General features: G+C 46.6%; 1 protein-coding gene across 1 annotated transcript in view; it reads right to left on the minus strand.

Annotated features, from left to right (window-relative positions):
- Positions 1 to 23,037: 23,037 nt before the first annotated feature.
- The window catches only part of SLC38A6 (solute carrier family 38 member 6), a 37,544-nt gene continuing 32,774 nt past the window's right edge, over positions 23,038 to 27,807 (minus strand). The window contains exon 16 of the mRNA XM_058806850.1: positions 23,038 to 26,806. Coding sequence (XP_058662833.1) covers positions 26,726 to 26,806 — 81 coding nt within the window. The 3' untranslated portion in view covers positions 23,038 to 26,725. The remainder of the gene's footprint in view (positions 26,807 to 27,807) is intronic.

A 27,807-nucleotide genomic window follows, 5' to 3' on the forward strand; every position in this document is an offset into this window, starting at 1 on the left:
ACTTTCCCTGTACCTGCCACAGATGGCAAATCATCAAAATATATATATAAAATCAGTGCAAAATTAGAATTAAGACCCCTTAAAGAGTTTTACTGGCTCCATTTTACAAAATCTGATTTGCCCTGTCTCTGACTGGGAGGAATCAGGGTTGAAACCTGCAGAGGTGTTTTCTGTCACCCTGGGCAGGCAGGGCTGGCTGATGGGACCTGGCTGAGCCCATGAGAGCCACCAGTGTGTGAGCAATGGCTCTGCCTCCAGGTCAGCAAAATGCCTCTCACATTCCCAAAATCAGACCTGGCAGCTCCTCAAAGATGAGCAGAAGTTTGGAAATCAAAGATATTTTTTATTCCTGAGCATTTCCATCCTACTCACTGGGCGTCTTTGCATTCTGCAAGAATAAGGCAACCAGAAGTGGGGGAAAAGTGGTGGAAAAAACCCACACTCCTCAATTTGACACAATTTTTACCATTTGCTAGAGAATGGTTACAACCCCCTTAAAATATGAGTTCTCTTCATTATAGAAATACTTTTTTATTCCTTTAAAAGCCAATGGAATGTGGACAATGAACAATCTCACATTCAGAAGCCAACTTTTCATCAGGGTTTATCCTTTTGATGTGGAAACTGGCTCATTTATGCTGGAAAAATTCTGTGAAGTGTTGCAATAAAGGAGGCTCTATTTTTGCATTAGCAGAAATATGCACACACAGAAACCCAGGCAATACAAAAGACAGCAAACAAAGGAGTGCCCAGCCCGTAAGCTGCAAACTGCAAATTTCTTATTTCAAGCACAAAGGCCACATAGATCCTTGCCATCTCTAATAATAATAATGCATTCTGCCACCCAACAGCACCACATTCCCACCAGGCAGGGTATTTTTTTCCCTGCAAAACAGAGCTTGGTGGATGTGGCTTCAGCTGCCTAAATGTCATCTCAGTCTGTTGCAATCTGCTGTAAACTCTCAAGATACAAGTCATATGTCACAAACTCACAGTTTCTGGATTTGCTTTAGGACTAGAATGTTCCTGGGCAAAAACTATTCAATAAGGAAGAAATTCTGTCTTCTGGTTTTTAATGATTCCCTGAAAGTTTCTTCTCACTGAGTTTTTTTCCCTCTTTTTTTTTTTTTTTTTTGCCTACTTTTGTACATGCCATTTTATTTTATAAATCAGGTCCATCCCAGTTCCATCAATCAGACATGGGAGGATCCTTATAGAGCCATAGGATACCCTAAGCTGAAAGGGATCCACAAAGCCCAGCTCCTGAATTTTGCTTTTCTCTATTGCAGAGTAGTGCAGTAATTGTATACATTGCTTGAGGGGAGGAAAAAAAGAGAATCTGAATCCAGGATAATCTTCTGGCCAAAGCAGCTCAGATTTTCCATCTCATCTGCAGCTGAGACATGAAAAGCACAGGTTAGGACTGGGCAGCAGCCTCCAACAGTAGAAGCCCCATTTCTGGCAATATTCACCCCAAAGTTTGTGTGTGTCTCTATTTATGGGCTTTTAGACCAAATATAGTAAAACCAGGTATGAGAAGGACACATTTAGACTGAATCGAAGTTTGAGGGAAGGGCAGGGTTTTTATGTTTCACATACACTTGCTGGCAGATATTTATAGAGGATGACTCTGAACTCTGATCCACAGACAAGGAGTGGGATGAGTTACATGAATTCAATGCCACGAGCTCAACATAATTTCCTTTCAACACCATGGCCAAATTGTCTTGATTTCCACACCTGTAAAATGGGGGATAACACTTATCCCTTTTACAGGGGATGATGTTATAAACATTAGTTTAAATACTTGGAGAGGCACCGACTTCATACTGTAAAATAACTTTACCTGTACTAGCTGTGCCACACAGGAGGAGCTGAAATCAAACCCAGGAAAGTGAGGGAGGAAGGAAGCATGATTTCCTGTTGTATGATGCACTCTGACTAAGAATACAAACCCAAGGGACCTTGGGAGGAAAGGTTTTTTTGCAGCCTGCTTCTCCCCCTTTCACCATTATGCCCATGCAATGCCAAACCCATTCCTCCTTTACCCAGGGAGAACACAGCCCTTCCACCTAAAATCAATTTTCCTCAGATTCCAGAGCAGCTGTGGTGCCATGTGCCAGCCACTATTCCCCATCCCATGTGCCCATGCTGTGCCCAGTTGTCCCCTCTGGTTGCAGAATAAATCAGAGGAACCACTGTGGTACAGCTGAGAAAGCAATGGAAAATCCAGCCAGCCAGGAAGCTTTTTCTTCTTGATTTCTGTGAAGTTCTCCACACTTGGCAAGCTTTGCAAGCTCAGTAGTGGGAACTGAAAAGGAAAAACCATCATGTACCATTTTTCTGTGGCTTGCGAATGTGAAATAAATCAAGAGATAAAACATCAAGACATCTGTGATACAAGATTTGTTTTGTGAATGTTTAAAGCATTTAATCTCTGCTCTTCTGGCTCCCAGTCCTGGTTGCTGGGACATTATTGTTTTACCTATTTTCCAAGGTATAATCACTTACATCTCAAGAATTTTCTGGCTGTGTTCTGTATTCCCCTTTGCACGACTTGGATAAATCTCCATAACTTGACCCATCTGTCCTGTTTTCTGCCTTCTGGTTTATCATCTGAACATCCCCACGTGACACAGTGAAGTCCCCATTGCCAACAGCAGGGCCAGCTGTGCTGCTTCATTATTCCACCCCTTTTCTACCTCTCAGAGCTGGGCCAGGTGTCCTGAGCCACAGCCACAGCTCAGGCAGGGACAGCACGAGCTGAGCTTCCCATCACCACCAAACTGCTGTCCCTCCACCCTCTGGGCCACAGGACACCCCCTTTTCCCCCTCTTCACACAGAATGGTGACAAGGGGCATGGCTCAGGTCGGTGTGGGGGTCCTGGGGAGCCCCACAAGCCCAGGGTGAAGCTGGGACTCCCCCACCTGCCCCTGGCCCTGGTGGGGTGCACAGAGGAGCCAGCCCAGGGTGAAGGAGAGCTCAGAAAACAGCTCAGCAAGGATCTGCTGATTGATGGAAGACCTGAAAATAGACCTTGCAGCATCTCTTTCTTCTGTGCCACGTGGCCTGCTGTCTGTCTCCAAGCCCTGGTTGTCCCAGGGGTTGTGCAGGGACCTCTGCCCCAGCAGGTCTCCATTGTGCCTGTTGTTAGAGCTTGGCTACAGCTGTTTAATTCTCATTAAACAGTCGAGTTCCTTTTCATCTTCTTCCAAACAAGGAAGGATCTCAAGTCTTACAACAGCATCTCCTAGGATCTCCTTTGGGGACATATCTCTTTCTAGTGAAAGGAAAATTTCCCAATAACTTTCTTCTGCTGCCAGGCACCAAGGCAAGGCAGCATCGTGCCACTCCCTCATCATTTCCTAAGAGCCTTGCACATCACTTTATTCAGGGCTGCACCCTCTTCTTTTAGTTTGATATTCTCATTCCAGCCTGTCTGCTCAAATGCATCCAAAAGTGTAAGAAAAATCCCTTTTGGGACAGTCTGTGCCAGGCTGCACCCACGGCTGTACAACCTCGGTGGCCGCACTACTGGTTCTTATCAGCCATCACACCTTCAAGCACAGAAGGTGTGTCTAATATTAGCCAGGAAACGTCCTGGAGAAGACCTGGACTTTTTCAGCTAATCAGTATTAATAACTTCCTATGTTTGTAGACAGCCCATAGGAAATGCAGCTTGACTCATCTACTCTGTAATTAGATGAACTCCCCGAAAAAGTGCAGGTGGCTGCACCACAAAGGCACATTAGCCAAGGTGCAGAATGTGCTGCTGACCAAAGGGCAGATAACAGCAGCTACAATTTCCTCCACTGATATAATGTAAAAAAAGCAGTATTTCTGACAGTTTTGGCATATGGCTGAGGTTGGAAAGTCAAGCAGTCATTTTCTTTCTTTCTCTTATCTCACTCAGGGGAAATCTGTAATATGCACAAAGCCTTGATTTATTTTTTACACTCTGGCATATTACTGGAAAATAATTACAAAGCAAAAACTCATGGATACCAGAAGATATTCAGGCCTATTTGCTGTATAAGTTATACCTAGACTGTGATTCTTACAGAAGATATTTGTTTCCTGTGTTCTTTTCTGCTGCCAAGTTCAGCCCATATATCACTTTTATGTATCTGAAGGCCATGGTGTAATGCAATATGAAGCTATGAATGGGATAAAGTTACATATTCTCCATTGATTTTCCATTGTATCCATTATCTTTAATGTTGGAATGCAGGTTAGTGCGAGTGCCGGAAGCCTCTGCACCTCTGTGTTGGCTGCTGCCCTAGGAAAACCATCCCTGGGGGCAGAGAAAATCAGCTGCAAGCTGCAGAGAGGAGACAGGAGTTCCCCAAAGTGTCCAGCTTAATGGGGGAAGAGAGAGGGAGAAGGCAAACTCAGGGATGGGGACATGAGAAGGGCTGGGAGGAAAGGCAGGGGAATAAGAGAGAGGAAGGGAGCAGAACCTACTGCAAGGCTTTCTACCAGTGGAAAATTGCTTTTTTCATGCTTAACAAAGGAGGGAGAGAAAGAGATTTGTGGCCCCTGATGCTGCTGCAAAGCCCCATAGGCACCACCAGCATCACTGCCCAGGAGAGCAGACAACAGCAGCCACCAGTGCTCGAGTGCCATTGCTCCCCAGATCTCGTGGAGATCAAGCTGAGGGTTCAGCTGCTCATCCTGTGGGTCAGGATGGGCATGGAGAGCGTTCCCAGGCAGCCCTGGAGCTTGCCACCATGGCAGATCAAGCAGAGGCTGATGAGAGGGACAGGAGGGTGCAGCTGGATGGGGAATGGATGGCAGGATGCTCCCCAGGCTGGTCGCCCAGCTGGGCCCAATTGCACTGGGACTAGATGTTAACACTAACTCTCTAACAAGCTTCTCAAATCACATTTTTAAGGCCATGTGTTAACAGAAAACAACTGTTCAAGTTTAGCAAGTTCCAGCAGCACTTTCACCCTTGTTCTGTCTGGGCCGCAGGAGTACGGAGCGCCACCACCACTTCATTTTTCATCCCTCTCACAAAGGGGCAGAGCTGTTAGTCATGCAAGTGGCTGCCTTGGACGGTCCCACGCAAGCAATGCCAGCAGGATTCCTCCACGTGTGACTAACTGCTCCTCCTGGGAGGCAGAGATTCCCACTGGGAAGGTAAAGGACCCCCCATGCTCTGTAATCTTAACTCTGCAGTCACCACTGCTGCTGCTGTAAAGGGTTTGTAGGATGAAAATCCTTTACAGGACAGGTGACCTGCTCATCTCCATCTGGCCTTTACTGTTCTGGCTACTCCTGGTGACATCTGTGACTAATTCATGATGGATGAAACCGAGCTGTGACCAGTACAAAAAGCCTTTATTAAAACCCTGCCAGGTTAACCAGCAGGGATTCCTCAGGAGTGCTGCTCAGAAAAAGCCAATTCTGAGTGATTCCATGGGACAACATTCCTGGAAGGAACATCTCATCCAGCTTACCTTGAAGCACATCAGCCACAGACACCTTGTGCCACCTATAACCCAGGGGACAGAGCTTAGGGACCTCTGTGCAACTTTTCCTTCACTTTTTTGTCCTGGTAGAGAAAAGGCTCAAGCTGACAAGGAGCAAAACCTCCCCAGCTGGTTTAAGAAAAGTCTGGTACCTTGTTCAGTGTGTACGTGCATGTGCTGCACAGCAGGAGCCCTTTTCTCATTTAAACAGCCAATTAAAGCCTACTTTGGCACTTAGCACATGACATCAACTCGCAGTACTTAACCTGCCCAGCACAGTGTGAATTTAATATGATAAAGGGGCAACTAATAAAGATCTTGGAAGGCTGGTTAAAGTTCATTAAGCCGTTCCTTTCAAGGTATACTTCCCTCCAGTGCAAAAGCTTGCATCTACTTTTTTTTTTTCCCCTTTAAAGCTGCGTTATATCCTGCCACTAGAAAAAGGTGCCTGTGTCACATCCCGACAGGGTATATTTAAAGTCTCACTGTCAAAGTCATGGCAGGCCTTGGTTCTTTGCCCAGGAATGTGCAGAAAGAAAAATAAAAGCCCTTTTCCCTGAGTGTGGGGCGAGGAGTGCAGTGTGTGCTGGTGCAGCTCCTGGGAGGGGAACGGGCTCCTGTCACACTGAGCTGCATTCACGCTCCTTCTCCTGAGCCATCCCTGGTTCCAGATGGATTTCATAAACACACGAGGAGGCTCAGCCCTGAGCTCACTGCTTTAATGCAGCCCGTATGGCTGACTCATGTAATAAGTATTTAATCATGTTGATGAAAATCGGTTTAAAAACTCCCACCACCCACAGCGCCGCTCCCCACGCAGCCGTGGGGCTGAAACAGCACAGCACAGCCGGGGCACCTCCTTCTCCTACAACCAGGGCATCTCCTCCTTCCACAGCCAGGGCAGCTCCTTCTCCTTCTCCCAAAGTCTGGGCACCTCCTTCTCCTACAACCAGGGCATCTCCTCCTTCCACAGCCAGGGCACCTCCTTCTCCTTCTCCCACAGCCTGGGCACCTCCTTCTCCTACAACCAGGGCATCTCCTCCTTCCACAGCCAGGGCAGCTCCTTCTCCTTCTCCCACAGCCCCTCCAGGTGCCTCCTTGCCTTCCACCAAGGGCTTCCCAATGTGTGCATGCATTGTGCACTTCCAGCTCTAACAAGGGACCGTTCATCTTTGAAAATCCTCCTCAAGCCACCCACTGAAGTGCCACAAAAGGAGGGTTTTAAAGTCCCACATTCCCCATGCAGTTGTTTCAGAGGTCACTCAAGGGTTAACGCTTTGGTGTTTATATCTTGTTATTAGTTTCTGTTTGCGCTCACAAATGCCCGTGCATTAAAAAATTTGCTGAGCTTAAGTGGTCTCTGTTTGTAAACAGAGAAATGCCACCAAGCCTTGCAAATGTTGAGTCATCTTGGGTGGAAATTGTTCTTCTTGTCAGCAGAAGTCATTCCTGATGCCAAGGACATGGACCTAAAGGAACACATGTAACACCATCATGTGGTAACCAGCAGTCCACACAAATTCAGTATATTTTAACCTGCTCAGAAAAGTCAGGGTTCCTCCTCCTCCATTCAAGGCTGGACTTCTGTTCATGTTTGTCCTTTTACAATACTCATCAGTGTTCAGCAGCAACGTTATTCTGAGAGGTCTGAGGAAAGGAAGATGAGTTCCATGCTGTCTTGCACAGGATCCCAGCCACAGACAAAGAGAGGAACCCCTTATTTTATCACAAGAAATTTTGTGGATTGGTCCAAATTTGTTGAATTAGATTTAATTTTAAATCTAAAATTTAGATTTGGGCAAGTGTTGTGGGCAAGGCCCCGTAAGAAGCTTTGATTTGTCAGATAATATTTTCCAAACTGTAGAAATGTTGAAAGCTGAAGGTGTGCCTGCAGTGTGCTACCAGTTCCAAGTCTGCTTACATCCTGGCAGGGAAAATTATTTTCTGCCATGAGACCAGCCAAAACCTCCACTTTGCATCAAGTTAGTTTCTTTTTGTAAGCAAATTATTTTCCAAATCCCTGAATTGTAGCACAGTGTTCATGGCTTCAGAAGCTGGGTTTATTATAATTTCCCTCACTTCATTTTACAGTAACCATTTTTTTCATTTCTAAACATGCAGATATATTGAAAAATACCAGTGCAGGCTGAACAGAAAGCTTGATCCTGTCTCATCCACTTGCAAAGAGCATGCCCAGGAATTATCCCACGCTTTCTGAGATGCCCTTCATGCATAGTGGTTGCTGCTGTAGATAGTTGTGCTTCAGTGGTTGGTATTTAAACCTCCAAAACTGGGAAGTCTTTGTGATTGGAAGGTCTTAAAGACTGGGAAATCTTGTGGTTGTATTTAACTTGTATTGCTCTGGCATCAAGATTTACACAGCTCCAAGAAATGGGAGCGTTATGGTCTTTAGAGGCTTGATAACAAAATTCAGAGTTCACTTTGCACAAGCCCTTCATCCTTCCATTCACCAGGTTATGAATTTTGGTGCACCAACACTAGACACTGAAAGTGCAGGAATTCTGTATCTCCTTTAGAGCACCTAATGAAGATGTCATTGTGACCCAGAAGAGGACCTTAAATGGAAAAGCACTGGAAGAGTGGAGAAGTCTCAATTTCCTTGCTTATGACTTCAGACTGCAGAGCTAAAGGACACCAAAGAGAGAGTTTAATGCCTATAAATCTTGCAGTGTGAACTGATTCATGACTCAGACAAAGCCCAAGCCCCTCAGAGTCAGGAGAACAACCCTTTAAAATACAGTTTGCTACTATTGCTGGAAACTTTAACCCGCTGGCTTCACACTCAGGAGGTTTAAGCTGCAAATGGCAGGAGAGGATTTATGTGCTCCTCTGAACAAAATACATCAGGGTAGGAAAACTTGACCCGACAGTTTTGAGACGTGCCTGCCATAAATAACCAATTGATTGGCTGGGCTGCAGAGCCATGAGCAGGCGTGGGGAGCCTGCTGAGACTCAGACAGGGTGTAAAATGCTGGAGGTGCCAGCAAAATGGACACAGCCATCAGCTACGTGGTCACCTCCCTGCAGAACTGCTCAGGGGGGCTCAGGAAAAATGGAGCAGCTTTATTTCCCTCATTCCACGACACCCTGGAAGGGGGATCCAGTCTGTGCCTGGGATCCAAGGGGGAAGAGAGGAGAGATAAAATGACCACCTTGTGCTTGAGCAGTAAATCATCTGGAGGAGCAGAAGTATTTCAGATGGAGTTGGGGATCATGCCTTGACAGGTTGCAGAGGAGTCTTTTCTGCTGTAAATCACCACAGCTGCCAAGTGGTACTGGTAGCTCTGAGCTAGCAGGGCTTTCCACCTCCAGAAAAGTGGCAGCAGTTACAGCAGGAGGGAATCTGATGACTCAGATCACAGATTTCAGGATAGAGGGCCAGAGCTTGCTTTGCCCTCTGAGAATGGGTCATTTTTAGCTTTTCCCTCACAAAGAAGGCGTGTGATGCTCCCACCTTCACTCCCACTGCTGCAGTCACACTCTCTGGGCTTGGGTTGATCTTTTTGCACTGCCCCACCCCGATGGCAAGGGAGAAGGTGGGAGTTCCATGGGGCAATGCCTGCCAGATCTTTCAATCTGGAGAGGAGCAGGCAGTAGGAAGCAGAGCAGACATGATGCTGGTCTGCTTTAGACACTCACTCACACTTGAGACACGTGCACGATGCAAATGTTATTTGGGTGGAAATGGCTACAGAAACAGCAGGGTAATGATGAACCAGAGCCAGCTCCTCTGGGAGCTATGGCTCCAGGCATTATCCTCAAACAAAGAAAGATGGCAGCTTGTTCCTCCGTCAAACATGAGATGAGAAGTGGTGACTGGCAGGTGAAAGGCAGGAAGGAAGGATGTGGACATGTGAAATCCACACAGAGTCACCAGGTTGGAAGAGACCCTCAAGATCACCAAGTCCAATTCCATTCAGCCTGGTCCTGCTCAGAGCCCCAAGTGCTTTCCCTGCTCAGGGAGCTGAGTGGGGCAGCTCTCAAGGGCCAGATCCTGTGTAGGTATCTCCTCTGTCCTGGCACTGCCACCACCCCAGTCCATTGGCTCTTTCAGAACCAGAGGATTCCTCTGCTATGGAGGACTCAGATTCCATGGATAGTTTTTCTTTCTTTTGGGTTGGATTCAACTGTTGGGTATAGGGAGCAGATCCCTGCAAGAGAAGAATTGTTTCCAAATAATTGTATTTACACAATGTGCAAATGTGCACTGGCCAAGTGTTGATGTGCTGTACAGGTGGCTTCCTGGTGGCTCCTAAAACACCAGAAATGGTGAAAACCAGGAGCAGATTCAGCTGCTTACAGGAATCTGGCCCATTCCTATGAACTACAAACCTGTACAAGTGTGACTGAGCCTTGAGTCTCACTGAATAAACTCAGATTTTATTTTAACACCCTGTTAACCCAGTAACTCCTCCCCCCATTTTAATGCCACAAGAGGTTATTGATCCCCATCCCTGGAAGTGCTCAAGGCCAGGCTGGACTGGGGTCTCAGCAACCTGGTCTAGTGCAAGGTGTCTTTGGATTTTGTGTCTCTAAAACACAGAGGAAAGTGCTGCCAAACACTTTGAACTTACTTTTCTTTTTTGTTGTTGCTGCTGTTGATTCTTTTTTCAACTGAAATCAGCATTAGTCGAAGGATTGGTGGCAAGAAACTGCTGAGATCTTGCTTCTGTTTTGCAGGTAGTATTCATGGACTTGTATAAATTAGGGAGATAACAATCATCATCTTTAAAAAGAGCAGGACCTCATCAGCACCTCATCTCTGACAGGAGACTGTAATAAATGCTTTGGATAAACAGGTATCAGAGAGGGAAGGGCAGTGGTCCCACCCTCCCAGCCCAGGGTAGTTCAGGGTCTTTTGAAGGCAGCTGCTCTATCCAAATGGCTCCTGCAGTGACCAGACAGAGTTTGTGCTGTTTCCATGAGCCTGTGCAATCCTTTGCTTTCCAAGCTTTATCCCCCACAACAGCACTGCTGAGGTGCTCTGCAGTGCCATGAAACCTCTTAGATAAGAAGGCAGAGGGGCAGGCACTGATATCTCCTCTCTGGTCACCAGTGGGGAGGTTTAGGTTGGATATCAGGACAAGGTTCCTCACCCAGAGGGTGTTTGGGCACTGAACAGGCTCCCCAGGGCAGTGGTCACATCACCAGCCTGGCAGAGCTCAGGAAGAATTTGGACAACACTCTCAGGCACAGGGTGTTTGGGCCAGGAGTTGGACTCCATGATCCTTGTGGGCCCTTCCAACCCAGGATGACTCTGTGATATCTATCATATCATGATTCTATAACAGCTCCTTTTGCTGCCTTTAACTTTGCTGTCATGCAAGTGCTTTAGGCACCATCTAGTCCTGGCTTTAAGGGATAAAGTGGGTAACAGCTCCATATTCACTTCTTGACTACTGAGGGCTCAATCCACATCCCCTCCTTGCTCTCTCTCCAAGTGTCCTACTTTCTTTGAACTGCCCATTTTTTGGAAGCCTAACACAACATTTAGGCAAATGTTTTGCTACAGGAAAGAGAGTACTTGCTTTTGGAAGTGTCATTTTAGAGCATGCAGCACTAATGTTTATAAATACATACCTGCACACAGACAGGGCACTTGTCAAAACACATTCAAAGGATACCTAAGTTCTTTCATGTATTACATACTCAGAGTGAAAATAACCAGCTATATTTAATTCAGATCCAAGCCTAGACTAAATTATTTCAAAGGTCAATTAAAGAACAGAAAATCTCACTAGCTAAGAGATAAAAAAGCTCCCATTCATCTGCAGTTCCAAGAGCTTTCACAGAACCAAAGCACAGGATGAGAAACTGTAATTAATTACCATTTCATATAAAAATCATTGACAACTCCAAGTTCCTATACCTGCCAAGACCTGAATTCAGATGACTGCATTTGGCCTACAGCAGTTGATGGAAACTCCATCACTCACCAGGCTGATGTAGTTGTTTGGAAACCAAGGGCTCTTGGCAGGGAAAACACATTTCAGCTTCTGTTGAATGACTGCACATATGAGGAGCAGGAGATGAGACAGACCAACAGCCAGTGCTCAGATTCAGATTAGGTTTTGGCTGGGGCTTAAAGTTCAGGTCTGAGGCCAAGTGGAGGCTAGGATTTAGCCTGCAATGTAATCCTGGCATCACATGGGCTCCTCTCCTCAGGTGTTGGCCTCGGTGGCAGAGGCTGGGGGTGTTTTCTCCCTTGCCTTGGTGAGTCTGTTGGTTTGGCAGGCGCTGCTGTGCTCGCTGCATTCCTGTTCTTTGGCCCTGTGTCAGTCAGTTCTGGAAAACTCTCATTCGACCACAACTGGAAAAGAAAGAGAGAGAAAAAAAACCAAGCCAAAACCCACAGATCAAATCTGTAGGATGGGTTTGAACCACAGAGCCCAGTTTTTTACCCTGACAGGCTGCATGATCTCAGCACAGACATAACCACAAAGAGGCAAAGGAAGCACTTGGGGAGCTGAGCCCTCTCCCATCAGCCAGCCCGCGATAACAGTGCAGCCAAGAGAGCAATGAACACAGCGAGCCAAATCCCTGAGGAAACTCTGGGATTTGTTCTCTCTGGCTGATTGGAAAAGCTGTTTCCAGAACTCAAGTCAACACCTTCCTTCAACCCCAGAACACCTCCTTGGGTAAACATAACCACCTTCCAGGTTTGGGCCTTGCTCAGAACGAGATCACTCTGCACAGGAATCATATTTAGCTCAGGTCACTGTTTAAAACACCATCAGAAATATCTGCCAGGGCGGTCATGTTTCAGCTCTGCCATCAGCCCTAAGGTGAGAACACACCAGTGTGGATTTGTGATGTGCACCAGAACATTCATGCACTAATGAATGATGGCCCAGCTCCATTTCTTGTGCAGCCTGCAACTTCCCAACGTGTCTGACACTCTGGGAGCCCACGCGCAACAGCGATGGAAAACTTGGAAAGTGAATGGAAGCGAAGAAAAGCCCTTGGTGTAATTTTACAGTGTGTGAAAGAAAAAAAAAAGCAAGAAACACAACCAGATGCCACAAGGAAACTACTTTCAATTAGTTCTGCTTTGTGTTATACCTACTGATGAAAAATAAAAACAAATTCATTCTGTCAACAGCTCTATCTATAGCATAATCCTTAAATGAACTCATCCGTCAAACTGGTCTCCTCTGGCAAAACAAATTACAATCCCTGTTTCTCAGCTGTGGGAATCAATCATCTGTTTCCCAAACCCATTGGTCAACATCTTAAGAACCCAATATATTTTTATTGCACTGAACAAGCAGTCACAGGGCACCAACCTCACCACACCACCTATGGACACCACCTCGTGTATTAGCAGACTCAGAAATTCCAGGGGAGCTCTTCCCCTGTCAAGGTTCCGCAGCAAACCTGCCTGACCTGGAATAAAAAGCAAACCTCAGCCTTTGGGCCCCAGCAGCATCCATGGGATGTGCTGCTGCTCACAGCTGGACGAGGCAAGAGCACCAAAGAACAAACCAGATTATTTCTGGGTGAACAGTTCAGAGTGTGATGTTTGAACCAGGAGAGGCAGAGGCAGGGATGTGCATTTTTAAGCCAAAGTCAATGGTTCCTCTGAAGTAACAGCAGAGCCACCCTACCAAAGCCCTGGCAGCATTCAGCAGCATTTGCAGTGCTCCTCAGTGGTGAATGCTCCCCATCCTCCATGCAGGAGAGCCCTGAAGAAGGGGTCTCTTCCCAACACACCCTCTTTCCAGCAAAGGGACCCTGTGAGAGGGACACCAACTCTCATTTCTGTGCTGTCCATGAGAATATGAAGGCACAGCCCTGCTCCATCCTGGAGGTACAGAGGGGCGTAGGTGTGGGGGTTTCCAAGGGTCTCAGTGCCCAACCTCCCATGCCAGGCCAAAGGGCAGAACTGGCCAAGCTGAGATAATATGAGAGAGCAACTTTTTCATAGGCAGATAGTGATAGGACAAGGGGAATGGCTTTGAAACAAAGGAGGTGAGACTTTAAATAGATATTGGGAAGAAATTCTTGACTGTGAGAGTGGTGAGACACTGGCACAGGGTGCCCACAGAAGCTGTGGCTGCCCCATCCCTGGGAGTGCTCCAGGCCAGCTTGGATGGGGCCTGGAGCAGCCTGGGATAGTGGGAGGTGACCCTGCCCATGGCAGGGGGTTGGATTGAGATGAGCTTTAATGTCATTCCAACACAAACCATTCTGTGATATGAGCTGAGCTCTGCATGAGCCACATCAGGATGGAATGGTCAGAGAACTGCTTTAGTCATGATTACCAAAGACTGAAATGTGCCTCAAAGTCATTCTTGAAACCCCATTTCCCAGCAGGACTCACTGGTGCTGGGAGCAGACACTTCTGCAATTGGTGCTCTTGGCCTCACAACATTGGCTGATGGAAAAAAAATTACTAAAGGTGAAATGCAAACTGAGGTGTTTCTTGCAGAGCCATTGGCTCAGGCAGGCAAACTGCAGCAGTGGTTTTACCTGAGGCAACCTTATGAGAGCTCATTATGTAGCTGCATTTTAACAAATTAAATGCCAATTTCTATGAAATTCACTGGGAATCCCTTAAGATAATTTATGACACAGACACCAGTGCAGAAAACTGCAATTTTGAGCAAAGCAGGCATATCAAGGACACCCTGGTCTTACTGTTCCAGCAGCAGTACCAGGTACTCTTGGCATTGCAGGAGCAGCAATATCTGACTGATGCTGCACTGGTTCAAGATAAACTTCCACCATTTCCCATAGATTTCAGTCCCCTGAGATATTTGAGATATTTGATATCTGGGTTTGAAATGTTTTGATATTTCAAATCACAAGAAGCCAAACCTTTCAGAAAGGCAATTTTCTGGGTGGCATTTCCCTGAATCTTGGGGTGCAGGCAGAATGGCAGAGGACTCTCCCCACCACCAAGCAGATCTGCAGAGCTCTGGTATTGCTCAGGAAAAATGCACAGACAAATAACTCTGAAAACACCGCAGGAAGCTGACCAAGTGATGTGGGTTTAAGAAAAAAATAAAGAAAAAATTAAAAACATTTTACCTACATTTTTAGCACTATCAGAGTTTATGAAAAGACTGGGCTACCAGCAGGTTGGAGAAAAGCAAGGTGTGTGCACAGTGTGGCAACCTGCCTTCTCCTGGCTGGAGACTGACCATGCCAAACTCAAGGGAGCTGGGTGTCCCCTCTAGCAGTGCCACACCTCCATGGCAGGGGAGCACTGACATGGCCCATTGGGGTGCACAGATGTCAACAAATTTCTCTGCAGAAAGCACAAAGGCAGCAAGACTCAGCCTGGTGTGGATTTTGTCAGCTCAGAAATATCTGCCCAGGGCTCCCAGACCCAGCCTGCCCTGGTGGGGGCCTGGCAGCCTGAGGAGGAGGAGGAAGGGAGGGAGGAATTTGAGCTGAAATCAAAGCCAGAGATCCCCAAAGAACAAAGCCAGGGGGATCTCTGGGCAGACAGGTGCCTGGCACACAGGGACAGACAGGGAATTGTGACAGCCAGACATGTCCTGTGCCCCTTCCCTTGGCAGGAAAGCAGAGCTGGCCAGAAAACAAAGACAGCAAGGCATGGATCTGTGGATAGTCAGAGAATCCCTGTGCAGCAGAGTCAAGCTTGAGGAGCAGAACCTCATGGGCAGTGCCTGCTGAGGGCTGCAGAACAGACCCTGGGGAATTCATTCAGTGTTCATCATCCCTAAACCCCAAAGCAGCCCTCCCAAACCCCCTGGCATCACCAGGGAAGCAGCCTGGGTGTGGTTCCTGTGTCAGGGGACACACACAGAGCTCCCTGCAGGCAGCAGGAGGAGAGCTCAGCTCTGCCCTGCAGTGCTCCCCTCTCTATAAGCACAAGGAGCTGCTGGAATTCCCTGCTGTGCATGGTGGGCTGAGAGCTCCTGCCTCTCATGCCCTCCCTGGCTCACCAGGCACATCTCATATGGAAAGGGAGCTGAAACACCTCACCAAATCCAAGCATCCATCCCCCTGGGCAGCTCCAAGCTCTGCTCCCGAGCCAGCACTGAGCACCATGAGGTTTTTCACAACAATTTATTGAGTGCACCTTGGCTGTGCTCCTGTATGTCCCAGATCCACTCTACAACCATGAGAAGTAAAAGGATTTTTTTTTGTTTTAAAAGATTAAATTCTACAATCATGAGAAGTAAAAGGATTTTTTTGTTTTAAAAGATTAAATGCTGGCTGCTGGCACAACCTTAAAGCAGACAGTGTCTATATGATGGTCAGGCATGGTTAATTCTTTTCATTCCTACTGAAGCGGTGAAAATTGGTGATGTGGAACAGTTCTCCTGCTTGCTCTGGGACTCAGGAGTCAGATTTGGGAACTGACAAGTGATCATAAAAGAACACTGATTGAAAAATAACTGTATCAGCAGACATGTGAATTCTGAAGGAGGTAATCTGTTCTATCCAAGGAAAGGTGAAAATTATTCTGAACTAACATTAAATCCAGTCACTGCTGGTCACTTCCCAAAATCTCCAGGGCAAGGGAGCAGATGCCCAGGGCAGATGAAGGCCTGGCTGCAGGGCTGGGGCTGCTCTGGCTTTTCCCATGATGGTGCTGGGGGCCAGGGCCACGTTTCCTACCCAAAACCTTTGTTTTGGTGAGTTTGTCCAGCATCACCAAACAAGCCCAGTCCAAGGGAAACCATGCAATCCTCAAGGAGAGCTTGGATAAAGAGGAGGGCAGGGTCAGTGTGTCAGAGCAGGAGCAGAGAGCTCTGTGGGTGCCTGATGAGCCAAGGGATGGCTTTGGGGTCACCCACTGCCCATTCCTGGCTATGACCTGTCCTCCCAGCCCCTGTTCTCCTGCTCTGCTTTAAAGGATGGATGGGCTGGGGGCTCTCCCCAGCAAGAAATGGCACTGCAGAGCCCTTGCCCTCACCATCAGGACATCTGTGCTCCTGATCCCTGCATCCTGCTGTCCTTGGGGAGCTGCCCTGAACACTTGTGCCCTTCACATCCCTGGGATGGTGATCACCCCAGGCCCAGCACCAGCTATAAATATTCCTCCCATCCTTCCCCCATCACTCACTCATTCCCCTGGCACCCCAGCAGTGGCCACAGGCTCTGTGGGGCAGCCCCCAGCCCCAGGCTGCCCCAGCTGCTTCCCCTCCCAGCAGGATGGGATGCTCAGAGCCCCAGGGGGGACAGGGCATCCCAAGGCTCTCCCAGAGGCACCACAGGCAGATTAGCAGCTCTATTTTTCAAGCTGATCCTCTCCCACCCCCCCTCCCTCCAACTTCATTCAACTTACAAGAATTTAAGGGAACTTGGCAGGACAGGCAGGACCTAAATATAAACCCTGGTGGCCATTTCATCAAACAAGCCCCGATGAGCAAATGGCCTCAGTACCTGGAATGTGGGTTCATGGAAGTGCCAGCTCAGCAAAGCAGCTGCCTCCTTCCTCCCAGCACAATGGGGATAGCTGAGATGCCATCAGCACGAGTTTTTTCCTACCCTGCTGTGCACTAAAAAAATTATTCTTGGAACATTATGGAGCAGGGGAGTAAAAATAAAAATGCAGGTTCAGCATATGGCTCCCCTCAGTCCTTGTGATTGCACCTTGTTTTGCAGAGAATAGAAGGAAAAAGTTGTGCCACCCTGTTAAACCCTGCTTGCTCAGCAGCTCCTGACAATGACACTTGCTGCATTCCAGGCTCGTTTCAGAAATCCTTCCAGCAACCTGGGTGTCTCTGTGGTGAAATTAAAGCAGAAAAGATGAGTCTGTAACCAGCCCAGCCTGGGTGGGAAAGCTCAAAAACTTGCTGTAACATCCTCAGGTGAAGCTCAGTTTTGCTTGTCACTGTTGGCAGCAACAAAGAGTCACGACATGGAAAGGGAAGCTGGAATTAAGGTTTGCTACGCCCCAAGATCTCCTGTCAGAGGCCACCCCTGAGCCCCACACCCAGGCTGGGGCAGGCAGCTCCCACAGCTGCTCACTGAAGATTTTTTGGTTGAGTAAAACTCAGTAGAGACCAAGTTTTCATTATTATCAGTAGAGACCAAACCAGCTGGAGCTGCTGGGATGCATCAAAAGCCCTGTGGTGCCCTGGCCATGCACTGTGCCCATCACAGAGGGTTGTGATGGCCAGCTTTGGTCCCCAGAGAAGTGACAGCGCTGAAACAATCCCAGTGTCAGTGCTGGTGGAGTCTCTCCAGGGATGCAGCCTGGGAGGGGCCATGCTGGTGCTCACAGCATCTCCCACCCACACTGAGCCAACCTGTGGCTCTTTCAGACCCTTGGGGACAGGCAGGTGTGTTTAGGCCAGCTCAGAAGGGCTGGGTGACAGGCTGTGGCCTCAGGCCAGCTCAGAAGGGCTGGGTGACAGGCTGTGGCCTCAGGCTCTCCTCTGGCTTCCTTGGAGGAGGAGGATGAGGCTCCAAGATGGGTCACCACAATGGGACCATGGTGGGGGCTGAGGGCAAAGCAGGCAAGGATCCCAGGGAGGCACAGAGGGTGACAGAGAGAGGGGCTGTGTCCCCTCCCAGCCCACAGAGCCCCTGCACAGCAGGGATGGTGCCACGGGCTTTTGAATGGACGCTTTGCTGCTCCACATTTTCAAGAGACAACCCAACAAATCCTCACCTTGCTCCTCCTCCCTTCCCCTCTCAGCCACCTTCCTGCAGCATTCACACTCTCTGAAAAAATCCCTTTGCCCAGGATTCTTCTCCTGGGAAAACAATTCTTCTGTCATTTGTTTCTCCTGTGTGGAATGTGTTTGGAAATTGTTACCCACAGGTGACTGTTTCAGTGGATTGTGGTGTGAGATGTTTTGACTCTTTGGCCAATCAGGGCCAATCTGTGTCAAGACTCTGGAGAGAGTCACCAGTTTTCATTATTATCTTTCTAGCATTCTGCAAGTATCCTTTCTGTACTCTTCAGTATAATATAGTATTCTTTATTTATATATAAGTAAATATAAAATTTAAAAAATAATATAGTATTAAAATAATGTAGTATTATAAAGTAATAAATTAGCCTTCTGAGAACATGGAGTCAGATGCATAATTCCTGCCTTTGTTGGGGCATTCCCTGCAAATTCAATACCTTCCTCCTTCCCTGGGGAATTCTTGGCCTTGGTGATCTTTAGCCTTGGCCTCCCTGCAGCTGCAGCAACCTCCAGCAGTTCTGTGGCTGCTCCAGAGCCAGCCCGGCTGTGCCAGAGCCCAGCCTGGCCAGAAGAAGCCCCTCTTTAGGGCCTGGATCCTGAAGGTTCCAGCAATCACTGAAAGCCCCTGGAATCTGGGCTCCTAAAGACTTTCTGAGCTCCAGGATGCCACCAGGAAAAGGGACTGACCCTCACCTGCTCATGCCCTTTATTGTCACTCTAAACCCCTGGGCTGGAACAGGACAACAAAAGAGCTTTTAAATTCACCAAATTTTCTAACAAAACCTCGTGTGTTTTTCCAGGTAACATCCACAGGACCCTGCTTTTTTCAGATTTTTCAGTCAAGCACGTTCCCTCTGCAGCATAAAAAGGACTTCAATCCTCACGCTCCCAAAAGATCATTTAACAGCAAGCTGGAGGGAGTGGAGAGATGACAAGGGATTTTAATAGAAGGCAAATTAAGCTCTTTATAAGTCACTTCCAAATCGATTTATATAGCCAAGGCTGCTCCACTGTGCTTTCACAGTGGTAAACTCCCTTAAGAAAACACCTTCAAAGGACTGATCCAACTCTCCTTGAAGCCAGGAGAAGCAAATCATGCAAGTCAAAACTGGGGCTAAAATGTGCACAAAATCCACAAAACACTCAAAATCACCATTCAAAGATTGTTCCACAGTCTCCTGAATTCCAGCTGCTGGAGCCTAATGGATAATGCTGAGCTATCAAAACATGAATGTACGCGGAGTCTCTTTATTCTCAGCATTATGACTCCATTTCTCAGCATTAACATTCATTTCAAAGCAAGGAATTTTGCTTGGCCTCCCCTGGGACCCCTAAAACCCTGGTGTTTGTATTCCACCCCTGCAGCAGGAGCACAGGGTGGCAGGGAAGTGCTAAAGCCAAATGTTTCCCCCTTTGCAGCGTGCTGGAGAATGTGCAGCGACACCTCAGCTCAAAGGGAAGGCCTTGTTTAGATAAGCCATGGCAAACACGAGGCACAGGCCCTGCAGGAACAGCCCCAGGGGCTGGGAGAAGGTGGAATATCAACTTTCAGTATTTGTGGGTGGAAAAAAAAAGATCTGTCCATGGTTTCCATGCAGTTTCAGCCTGAGGCTTTGCATCCCCCAGGGAAATGTCATTCCTTGGCTTGTGACTCACCACACTGAGCTGTCAGATTAAGGAATGGCAAGACAGACATCTTTGGCTCCCCAGGCCAAGACAATGTCTGTCCACCATCATCAGAGTAGTCTCCCCTTGGAAAAGCACCAGATGAATGTTCCCGTTGCTCAGATGATTTCAGAATGTTTGACTTGTAAACAGCAATGGAAACTGTGCCAGCAAACACCAAAAGGAAAACTGCACCATTTCAACAATTGTTGAGCTGGGCCCAGCAGTGACACTCTGAGCACCTTGTGGGATGGTGTCCCTCAAACACGGATCTCTCTCCCTCGTCCCATCTGGTGATCACTTGTGCACAAGGCCTGCTTGCCCTGGATGGTGTCACTGGCTGTGCTGAGGCTGCTCTTGCTCATCCCCCATCAGTCCTTGGGCAGAGCTGTGGTGACAGCTGGCACCCCAAAGTGCCATGGCAATGGCTCCTCCTGCCCTTAACTGCTGTCTGTGCCCCAAATCCACAGCAGCCCAACCTCATGTGACAGGGGTAATGAATAAATACTAAATCATGTAAGGAAAGAGCTCTCAGCTCTCCATTTCCATTCCACCAGTGCCTGGCAAGCTGTCTGCAAGCAGGACCTCAGTGTGCAGCACTGCTCCCCAGAAAAGCACACATCAGGAGGGGGAAAAGAACCAATACTCTGAAGATGCAGCAATTTGGGGGCATAAATTCCACATATTACTGTGACCCTGCACTCAAACATGTCAATACCCAAAGGGCAGTGAAGGCCACAGCTCCCTGCTGAAGGCACTGTGGGAGTGCTGAGTCTCAAATCCCTTCTGGTGACCTCAAAGCAAAGTCCCTCCCAGACAAATCTTCCATCTGCACCCTCACCCACCACATGGGACCTCACCACAGCTCCCTGCACCTCTGGAAGTGCTGAAGAAGCTGATCAGCACCTGCTCAGTGAGCAACAGTGGGAATTCCCCTGCACCCCTACCCTAAGCTCAGGGTGAGGAGCCTCCTATGACCACACAACAAGCAGCAACTGAAATGCACCAAGAGGAGGTGTTATCCTGGTGAACACTCCTGAAATTGGAACACACCTAGAGGAGGTGTTATCCTGGTGAACACTCCTGAAATTGAAATGCACCAAAAGGAGGTGTTATCCTGGGGAATATCCCTGAAATTGAAATGCACCAAAAGGAGGTGTTATCCTGGGGAATACTCCTGAAATTGGAATGCACCAAGAGGAGGTGTTATCCTGGGGAATATTTCAGAAGTTTGCCCCAGTGCCATGCACACATGGGCTGGCAGGGGTCCCCCTGGCACAGTTTCTGCCCAAGCTGTCTCTGCACCCATCCATGTGCAGCTAATTCTGCTCACTGCTTTGGCCCAAAGGATCAAACACTGATTGTTATATTTGAAGAAAGAGAAGTGGACTACAGAAGTGTGAGCTGAGAAGTGAATAAACCCTATGAATTCAACATGGATGGAAGTTGTTCATCAAAACCAGGAGTAAAACATCAGAAGTGAGTCCCAGTGCCAGCCCTGTAGGAAGCTGTAAAGCAGAGGCTCTTTAACCCTTTTCCTACAGGAGATTCCCAGCCAGGAGCTGCACACACCCAGAAATGCTGCACTAAACCCCACTTTCAGCCCAAAGAACACCCCAAAGCCAAGTGTGACAGAAGGTGAGAATAAGGCTTGAGATTTTCAAGGCCCTCAACTCCAGCCCAACAGGTTCTGTGCTGTCATAACCACATCCCAAATATTTTCTCCATCCCTGTGTAAATCCCAGAATCAAGTGGAGCTACCTGGGAGGGCAGAGAGAAGGGGCTGCCAGGAACCCAGTCTCACATCAGTCCATGGAGCAGCAAGATGGGCTCCTGAAAGGCACAGCCTGGAACATCAGCCCCAAGCCTCCAGGGCTCATTAACTCTCATTAGCCACATCAGTGATTTGCTCCATGATGTGTGGAGCAGGAATTTCCAGCCTGTCTCCAGGAAAGCCATCCTGCACCCTGGGCTGCCCAGCCACCACATCAACCTCCCCTGGTGTTCATCACCTGGTGACTCCAATTAAACCATGCCTGAAATCTGGAATGGGAATCAGCTGGGGAAGGCATTCATGGCAGCCATGTAAAGGCTCAGTGCAAACCTTCCCAAGATGAACCGTCCTGCCCTTGGCTGGGCTGACAATAAAAGTGTGACCTCGTGTGCAAACGAGCTCAGAATTCAAACCAGGTGCTGGGGCAGGGGCAAGGCTGAGCACAGCCAGGACACAGCACCAAAACAGCCAGTGCAGCACAGGGCTCCATCCTGCACTGAGGGAAAATGCTGGGCTTTGTGCTCCTTGGTGCCAGCTCCACTTGGGGCAAACACCATCAAGTGAACAGAGTTGCTGGTACTCATTTCCACATGTGTGAACTTTCCTGCAGCTCTGGAATCAAGGCAGCAGCACAATGATGAGGAGGTTTCCATGTTTGCTTATAGCCAGGACTCCCCTGGACCTTGCAAAGTGCTGGGAGCTGCACTCACAGCACACAGCTGCTGGAGAGCACTGAGACCTACAGCCAGGATGGACATCCATGCTGCAGTAAGGAAATGGCCGGCTCCCCATCACTGCCCCTCACCTTGCTCAGCAAGAGGGTTCCTCCCAAAGTGTCTCCACGAGCAGTTTTTCACCCCAGGCCAAGTGCTCATCCTTTCCCCACATCCCAGAGGCAGTGCTGGCACAGAGCTCTAAAAGACATTTGGAAAAATACTGAATTCACCCTTCTAAGAGAAAGCATTTTGATAGACCTACAACCTTCCATTCTGTGGGTTTTTTTAAACTTCCTGAGTACAACTGACATTTTCAAAAGCTCTAAACATCATGCACACATGTGGGTCAGTTCTGTTTGTGGTAAGCTCCTACCTGGCAAGTGGTTGTAGCTAAACCACCAGTAAGTTTGGGTTAGATGCATTCACTTCCAGCTGAGACACTGAGATTAGTTACATTTGTTAACTTCCAACCTCCTGATTCTTGAAGAACACCAGCCTCTGAAATAAATTCTGCTGGCTCCTGTTCACAGCACAGAAGAGGCAGGTTTGCTGTCCATGAACCAATACCTGGGAGGACAATAACTGCATTGCTCATTGTTGCATCCTGGTGTTCTGGAGAGCACAGTCCAAAGAGTAAAATCCATCCCTGGGAGCAGACTGGCCTGGGAGGGGCAGTTGGGAACATTTCAGGATGTGCTGCAGAACATCAGCTGCACAACAGAGTGGGGATCACACACACAGCTGTGTGGAGTGTAAGCTGTTCTTTATTTTTTGCATTTTTTGCAGCACTGGCTGTTCCACAGTGACTCTGAGGCAAGAACTCAGAACAGAAAATCTGTTGTACAACACACAGGTTTGACATGAGCTGGGCAATTTTTACATCCACATCATTATTAATTTCTTTTGGGAATTCCATTTCCACATGAAGCATGCCTGGATGAACACCACTGAAGCACACAAATACCAAGACCACCACCACAAACTGCAGTTTATAATACTGAAAATTCTCTCCCACTGGCAGCAAGAGTAAACATGTGCAAAGGTTTCTTTGTATGGAGAGCAGCTGCACTGAATGGTTTCAACACCAAAATCAACTGGAAAACAACAATTTCAGGTGCAGTGTTAAATGAAATTAACTAAGAAAGGAGTTCCACAATAATCCTAGTTTTGAGCTCTGTTGTTTAGCAGCCTCCTTCCTGCCATGCTGGTTACAAAAACCATTCTTCACACCCAGCTCACCACAGTCCAGCTGAAACTTGAGTAGCCTCCAAATGGACAAGGAATGGAAATAGGAGAAGAAGAGAAAATAAATCAAAGGCAACCAATTAATTTTCATCTCTCACACTGTTCTTCCTGCTCAACTAGGGAAAAGGAACCTTTCCATGTGAGTTCAGAAATGCTGTGGGTCCCTTCATTCATCCCTGTCAAGTCTTCAGTGAAGAAGGTTGGAAAATGCTGATGACAGGCAATAAAGCAGAATCACTGAAATTCATAAATCTGGAAATTTGGAAGAAAAAATATCTGTATGCAAGAATAATGAAGAAAATATTTGTCAGCATTTAAATGAATTGAGAGTTCCACACTGGAGGCCTCTTCTGCTCAAAACCTTCATGGAAGTGCACAATTGTAGAAAAACCCTTGAGAAACAAAATGCACAGCACAGCTGTGGGAGGTGAGAAGGATAAATTACTCTGGTTTTTCATTGTGCACAACACTCATATCTTCTAAATTTGGGAACAGAAATTATTTTTCTGCTCCTCCATATTTTAAGTTATGAACTACAGAAACTCAGAAGTAGCAGCATTTCTAGGGTTTTTCTCAGTGAAAGGTAACAGGCATTCTGTAAACCCCTGTGCTCTCCTTTCTGCAGCCAAAATGTAATAACAGAGCTCAGCAGAGCTGTGAATTGCTTCCATTCATCCTCATCAACTTCACACACTGGAATTCATCATTCCAAAGTTACCTTTCAGGACAGTCAGTCAGCAGCCAGGCTGGTTGGGATAATACCCAAGGATTAAAAACAATACTGTAGTGATTTCTGCAGCACTAAGGAATCCCCTGTAAAATTAACACTGTATTTCAGGTATTTTCTCAGTCATATTTTCAGGATGATGCACACAAACCAAACTGCCCCAGGGCAACGGAGCAGTACAGTGCATGGTGAGATTCAGCTTTTTCAGGGCGAGGAGGGAAGAGCAAAAGCTCAGCAAAGCTTTGCCAACTTTGTCCCCTCACAGATAATCTAAGTATTCAGACTTCAGCATTACTGGTTGGAGTTTTTAAAATAAAAGTGACTGCAGTAATGACCTACCAGTACTACTCAACAGTATGCTACAAGAGCAGATAATAAATGAGAAACAATTTCCATAAAATTTCTAATAAATACACTCCCTAAATTCTAGTGTCTGACAAAAATCCCTGAGTTCATTCTCACCAATGTAAGGTCTCCTGTTTTCCAAAGAAGTTCTGGTTCAGTCAGACAGAAAATCACTTCCTGATGCACAGCTGTCAGTGCTGACTCAAGGTACACTTTTACAAGGTATATATTTAGTTTTCTACAGCAGGGCCAGAGATTCCATGAGCATCTGAATCCCTGCAGTGTAACAAAGCCCGTGAGAGTCAGCCATCAAAGGGCAGCCACAGGCAGGAAGGCAGCTGCACCTGGTTAGCAGCAGTTTGAATTGGGAAAAATAAAGGCAAGTTCACTTTTCAGGCAGATAATGTCACATCTCGTGGTCACCTCGGTTTTCTGCTGGGTAAACATGTGACAGGAGCCACTGCCAGTGCCACAGGAGGAGCTGGGAACTCCTGGCCAAGTGTGGATCTGCTGTTTCTGGTACTGCCAAACTATTACAGGGCTCACCTGGACTCAAGAAACCTCTGCTAGAAACTTTGATAGAAAAAGAACTGCAGTCCTTTCCAGGGATCTTTTTCTTTGGGATCCTACCAAAATTTCTGAGTTAGCTCCCTGGCCTCACCACAGAGTCTGTTTCTAAATTAAACTCCCAGGGAGAAGGACACTTCCAAGCCAAAAGGATTTCTGAAGCAGCACTAACCTGCACCACCTGGGTGCCTTCAGGCCATCCATCAAAAATGAAAAGTAACTCCTGGACCCTGAGAGAGCCCAGTGATCTGTTGTGATCTGCTGGCAGGAGAAATCAGGAATGGAGAAGGTGATTCCAACTCTGCTATTTGCTGCTCCTCCCCTTTAGACAGGACAGGATCAATCAGCCTTTGCTTCCTTAGGGCATGAAATCTCTGAGGAGATAAGGCCACTTTAGTGCCATCAGATCCCACCTGAGAGAAGCAAATGCTAAAAACCTTCCATGGTCTCAGCCACTGCTTTCAATCTACAAAAATGAGGAACTTTTCTTGTGGGTACCCAAGAAAACTTTTCTTGTGGGTACATCATTTTCAAAGCCCAGCTGGTGTTGAAAACTGCGTTCACATTCAGGGGCCTAAAAAATAAGGAATTATAAAAGACTACATGGAAGTTCAAAGATATCTGAGGTAAAATTAGGGTTCCATAAAAGTAAAATTTCCCTTTGTTTTCAACAGAGGCAGATTTTCATCTTTTAAGCCCAATCTTCTCTGAAACACAAAAGAACATAAAATATAGAAACACTTTAGTTCAAACCTGAAAGATTTGTAAAAATGGGAATAAGAGAGAAAAAGAGAAGAGTTTTTTACTTGGAGGAATACTGAGGTACTTTGAGTACTACTCAAAAGTAGATATTAATTGAAAAATGTCTATTATTAACTGCAAAATGAAAACACCAAAATGAAATGCTACTAAAAGCTATTGTGCTTGATGGGCAAAATTAATTTAAAAATTAATCAGGATGATTCAAGTGTGCTGACACAGAAAAAATGTATTTTAAAAAACAATTAACAAATATCATGACATGCCCATTAAACTGAGCTAAGGCAATTGGTCTCTGGATCCACCTTAGGATAAATTAGGGTAAACACTTGGAGTCAACAAGTTCTTAATGTGAACTGGCTGAAATTTTGGAAATTAGTCAAGCAACAGGAATCTTTCAAGGATTAGGACAATGTGCACTATCCTGTGTACACAAATCAAATTATGCACAAAAAGATGATGTAATGTCTGCTCACCTTGTTTTGAAAGGACAAGTAATTTCAAGTTTCTGTTTTTTTCACCATGTGCCCTAAACCATTTTTGCATTGCAGAAATTCTCAAGACCTTTTTACCTGTCCTTATTACATCACCAAAACCTCCTATTTTAGAATGGCAAAGGTGAATTGTAACTGAAGATGACTGAAGATTAAAGAAGGACCATCAGTAAAGGAGGTGAAAGGAGCATTGCTTCTTCCTTGGCAGCTTTGGTCAGTGCTCCTTTGGGATGTGCAGCACTCACTGCAGCAGTGCTGGCACCTCTCTGCTCCCTGCTGTCCCCCTGCAGCTCAGTTCACAGTGTCAATAGCTCTTATTGATCAACCCAATTGTAAATTATCAGAATCAAACTGAGAAGGCCAACACAAATGCCAAAAATAACCAAGGCACATGCCTGTGAAGAAAGAAAAGCAAAAATTAATGTTATGAAAGTCCATAAGAACAGGTACAAAGAGTGTCTTTTAAAATAATCTGTAATGTTTCAAACTATTCAGTCTTCAAACACAAAGAATCTGCTTAGTGGGAAACTAAACCAAGCCTGGCATAGTTCCCTGGGAACTCCAGGAGCAGTCACACTATCCAGCTGCACAAAAAATAACCTTTAGAACTCTAAAGAAATGGAGAAACTGATTCATATTTTACTCAAAATACAATTAAAATTACAATGGATTTTTAACATTTTTGACTAGCCAGATGATGATAAAACCACAGTTCAAGAGACTGCAGCTTGTTGATTTATAACAGGTTTCAAATCTGCTGGAACTAGCCATGACTTTAAGATGGTCAGAGGGCATTATTATTATATTTTCTTTCAGATTCCCTGTTTTGTCAATACAAGGGCAGCTCCATGAATCATAAGAATGGCAGAAAAACTATGTATAAACATTTTGTCAGCATTTTGGCCACTCTGCTGAGCAGTGGTTACACGAAGACAGACAGTTACAGTGCAAAAAGCAGGCTCCTGCACAAATTCCAGCCCAGAACTTAACCTACTACAACAAAAGAGAAACCACAAAGAGGAGGAAAAAAACCGAACAAAAAGGAAGAGAACAAAAAAAAAGAGAGATGTTTTTGCAAAGTCTTTTATAGAAAACAAGCACAAAAACTGTCCCACTTAAATGCAGTTTAGATTTGTCCCAACTGCTCAGACAAAAGAGCAACAGGTAAAAACTGAGCAGAAGCTGGATTAAAAGTCAACATCTGAAAACTATAGGGAAAAGCACATATCAGAGCAATTGCCCAGTACATGGACACACTGCTTGCCAAAAAACTCTGCTGAAGAAGGAGTTTCAGACAGACCAGATCTACCAGGAGGGATGAAAGAAAATGCTCAGAGATTTTGTGAGCTGCAATGAAAACAAGAGCTTTGCCCCTCAGATTGTGTGCTCCACTGTG

The sequence above is a fragment of the Ammospiza caudacuta genome, chromosome 6 (genome assembly GCF_027887145.1).
Source record: "Ammospiza caudacuta isolate bAmmCau1 chromosome 6, bAmmCau1.pri, whole genome shotgun sequence".
Taxonomy (NCBI): domain Eukaryota; kingdom Metazoa; phylum Chordata; class Aves; order Passeriformes; family Passerellidae; genus Ammospiza; species Ammospiza caudacuta.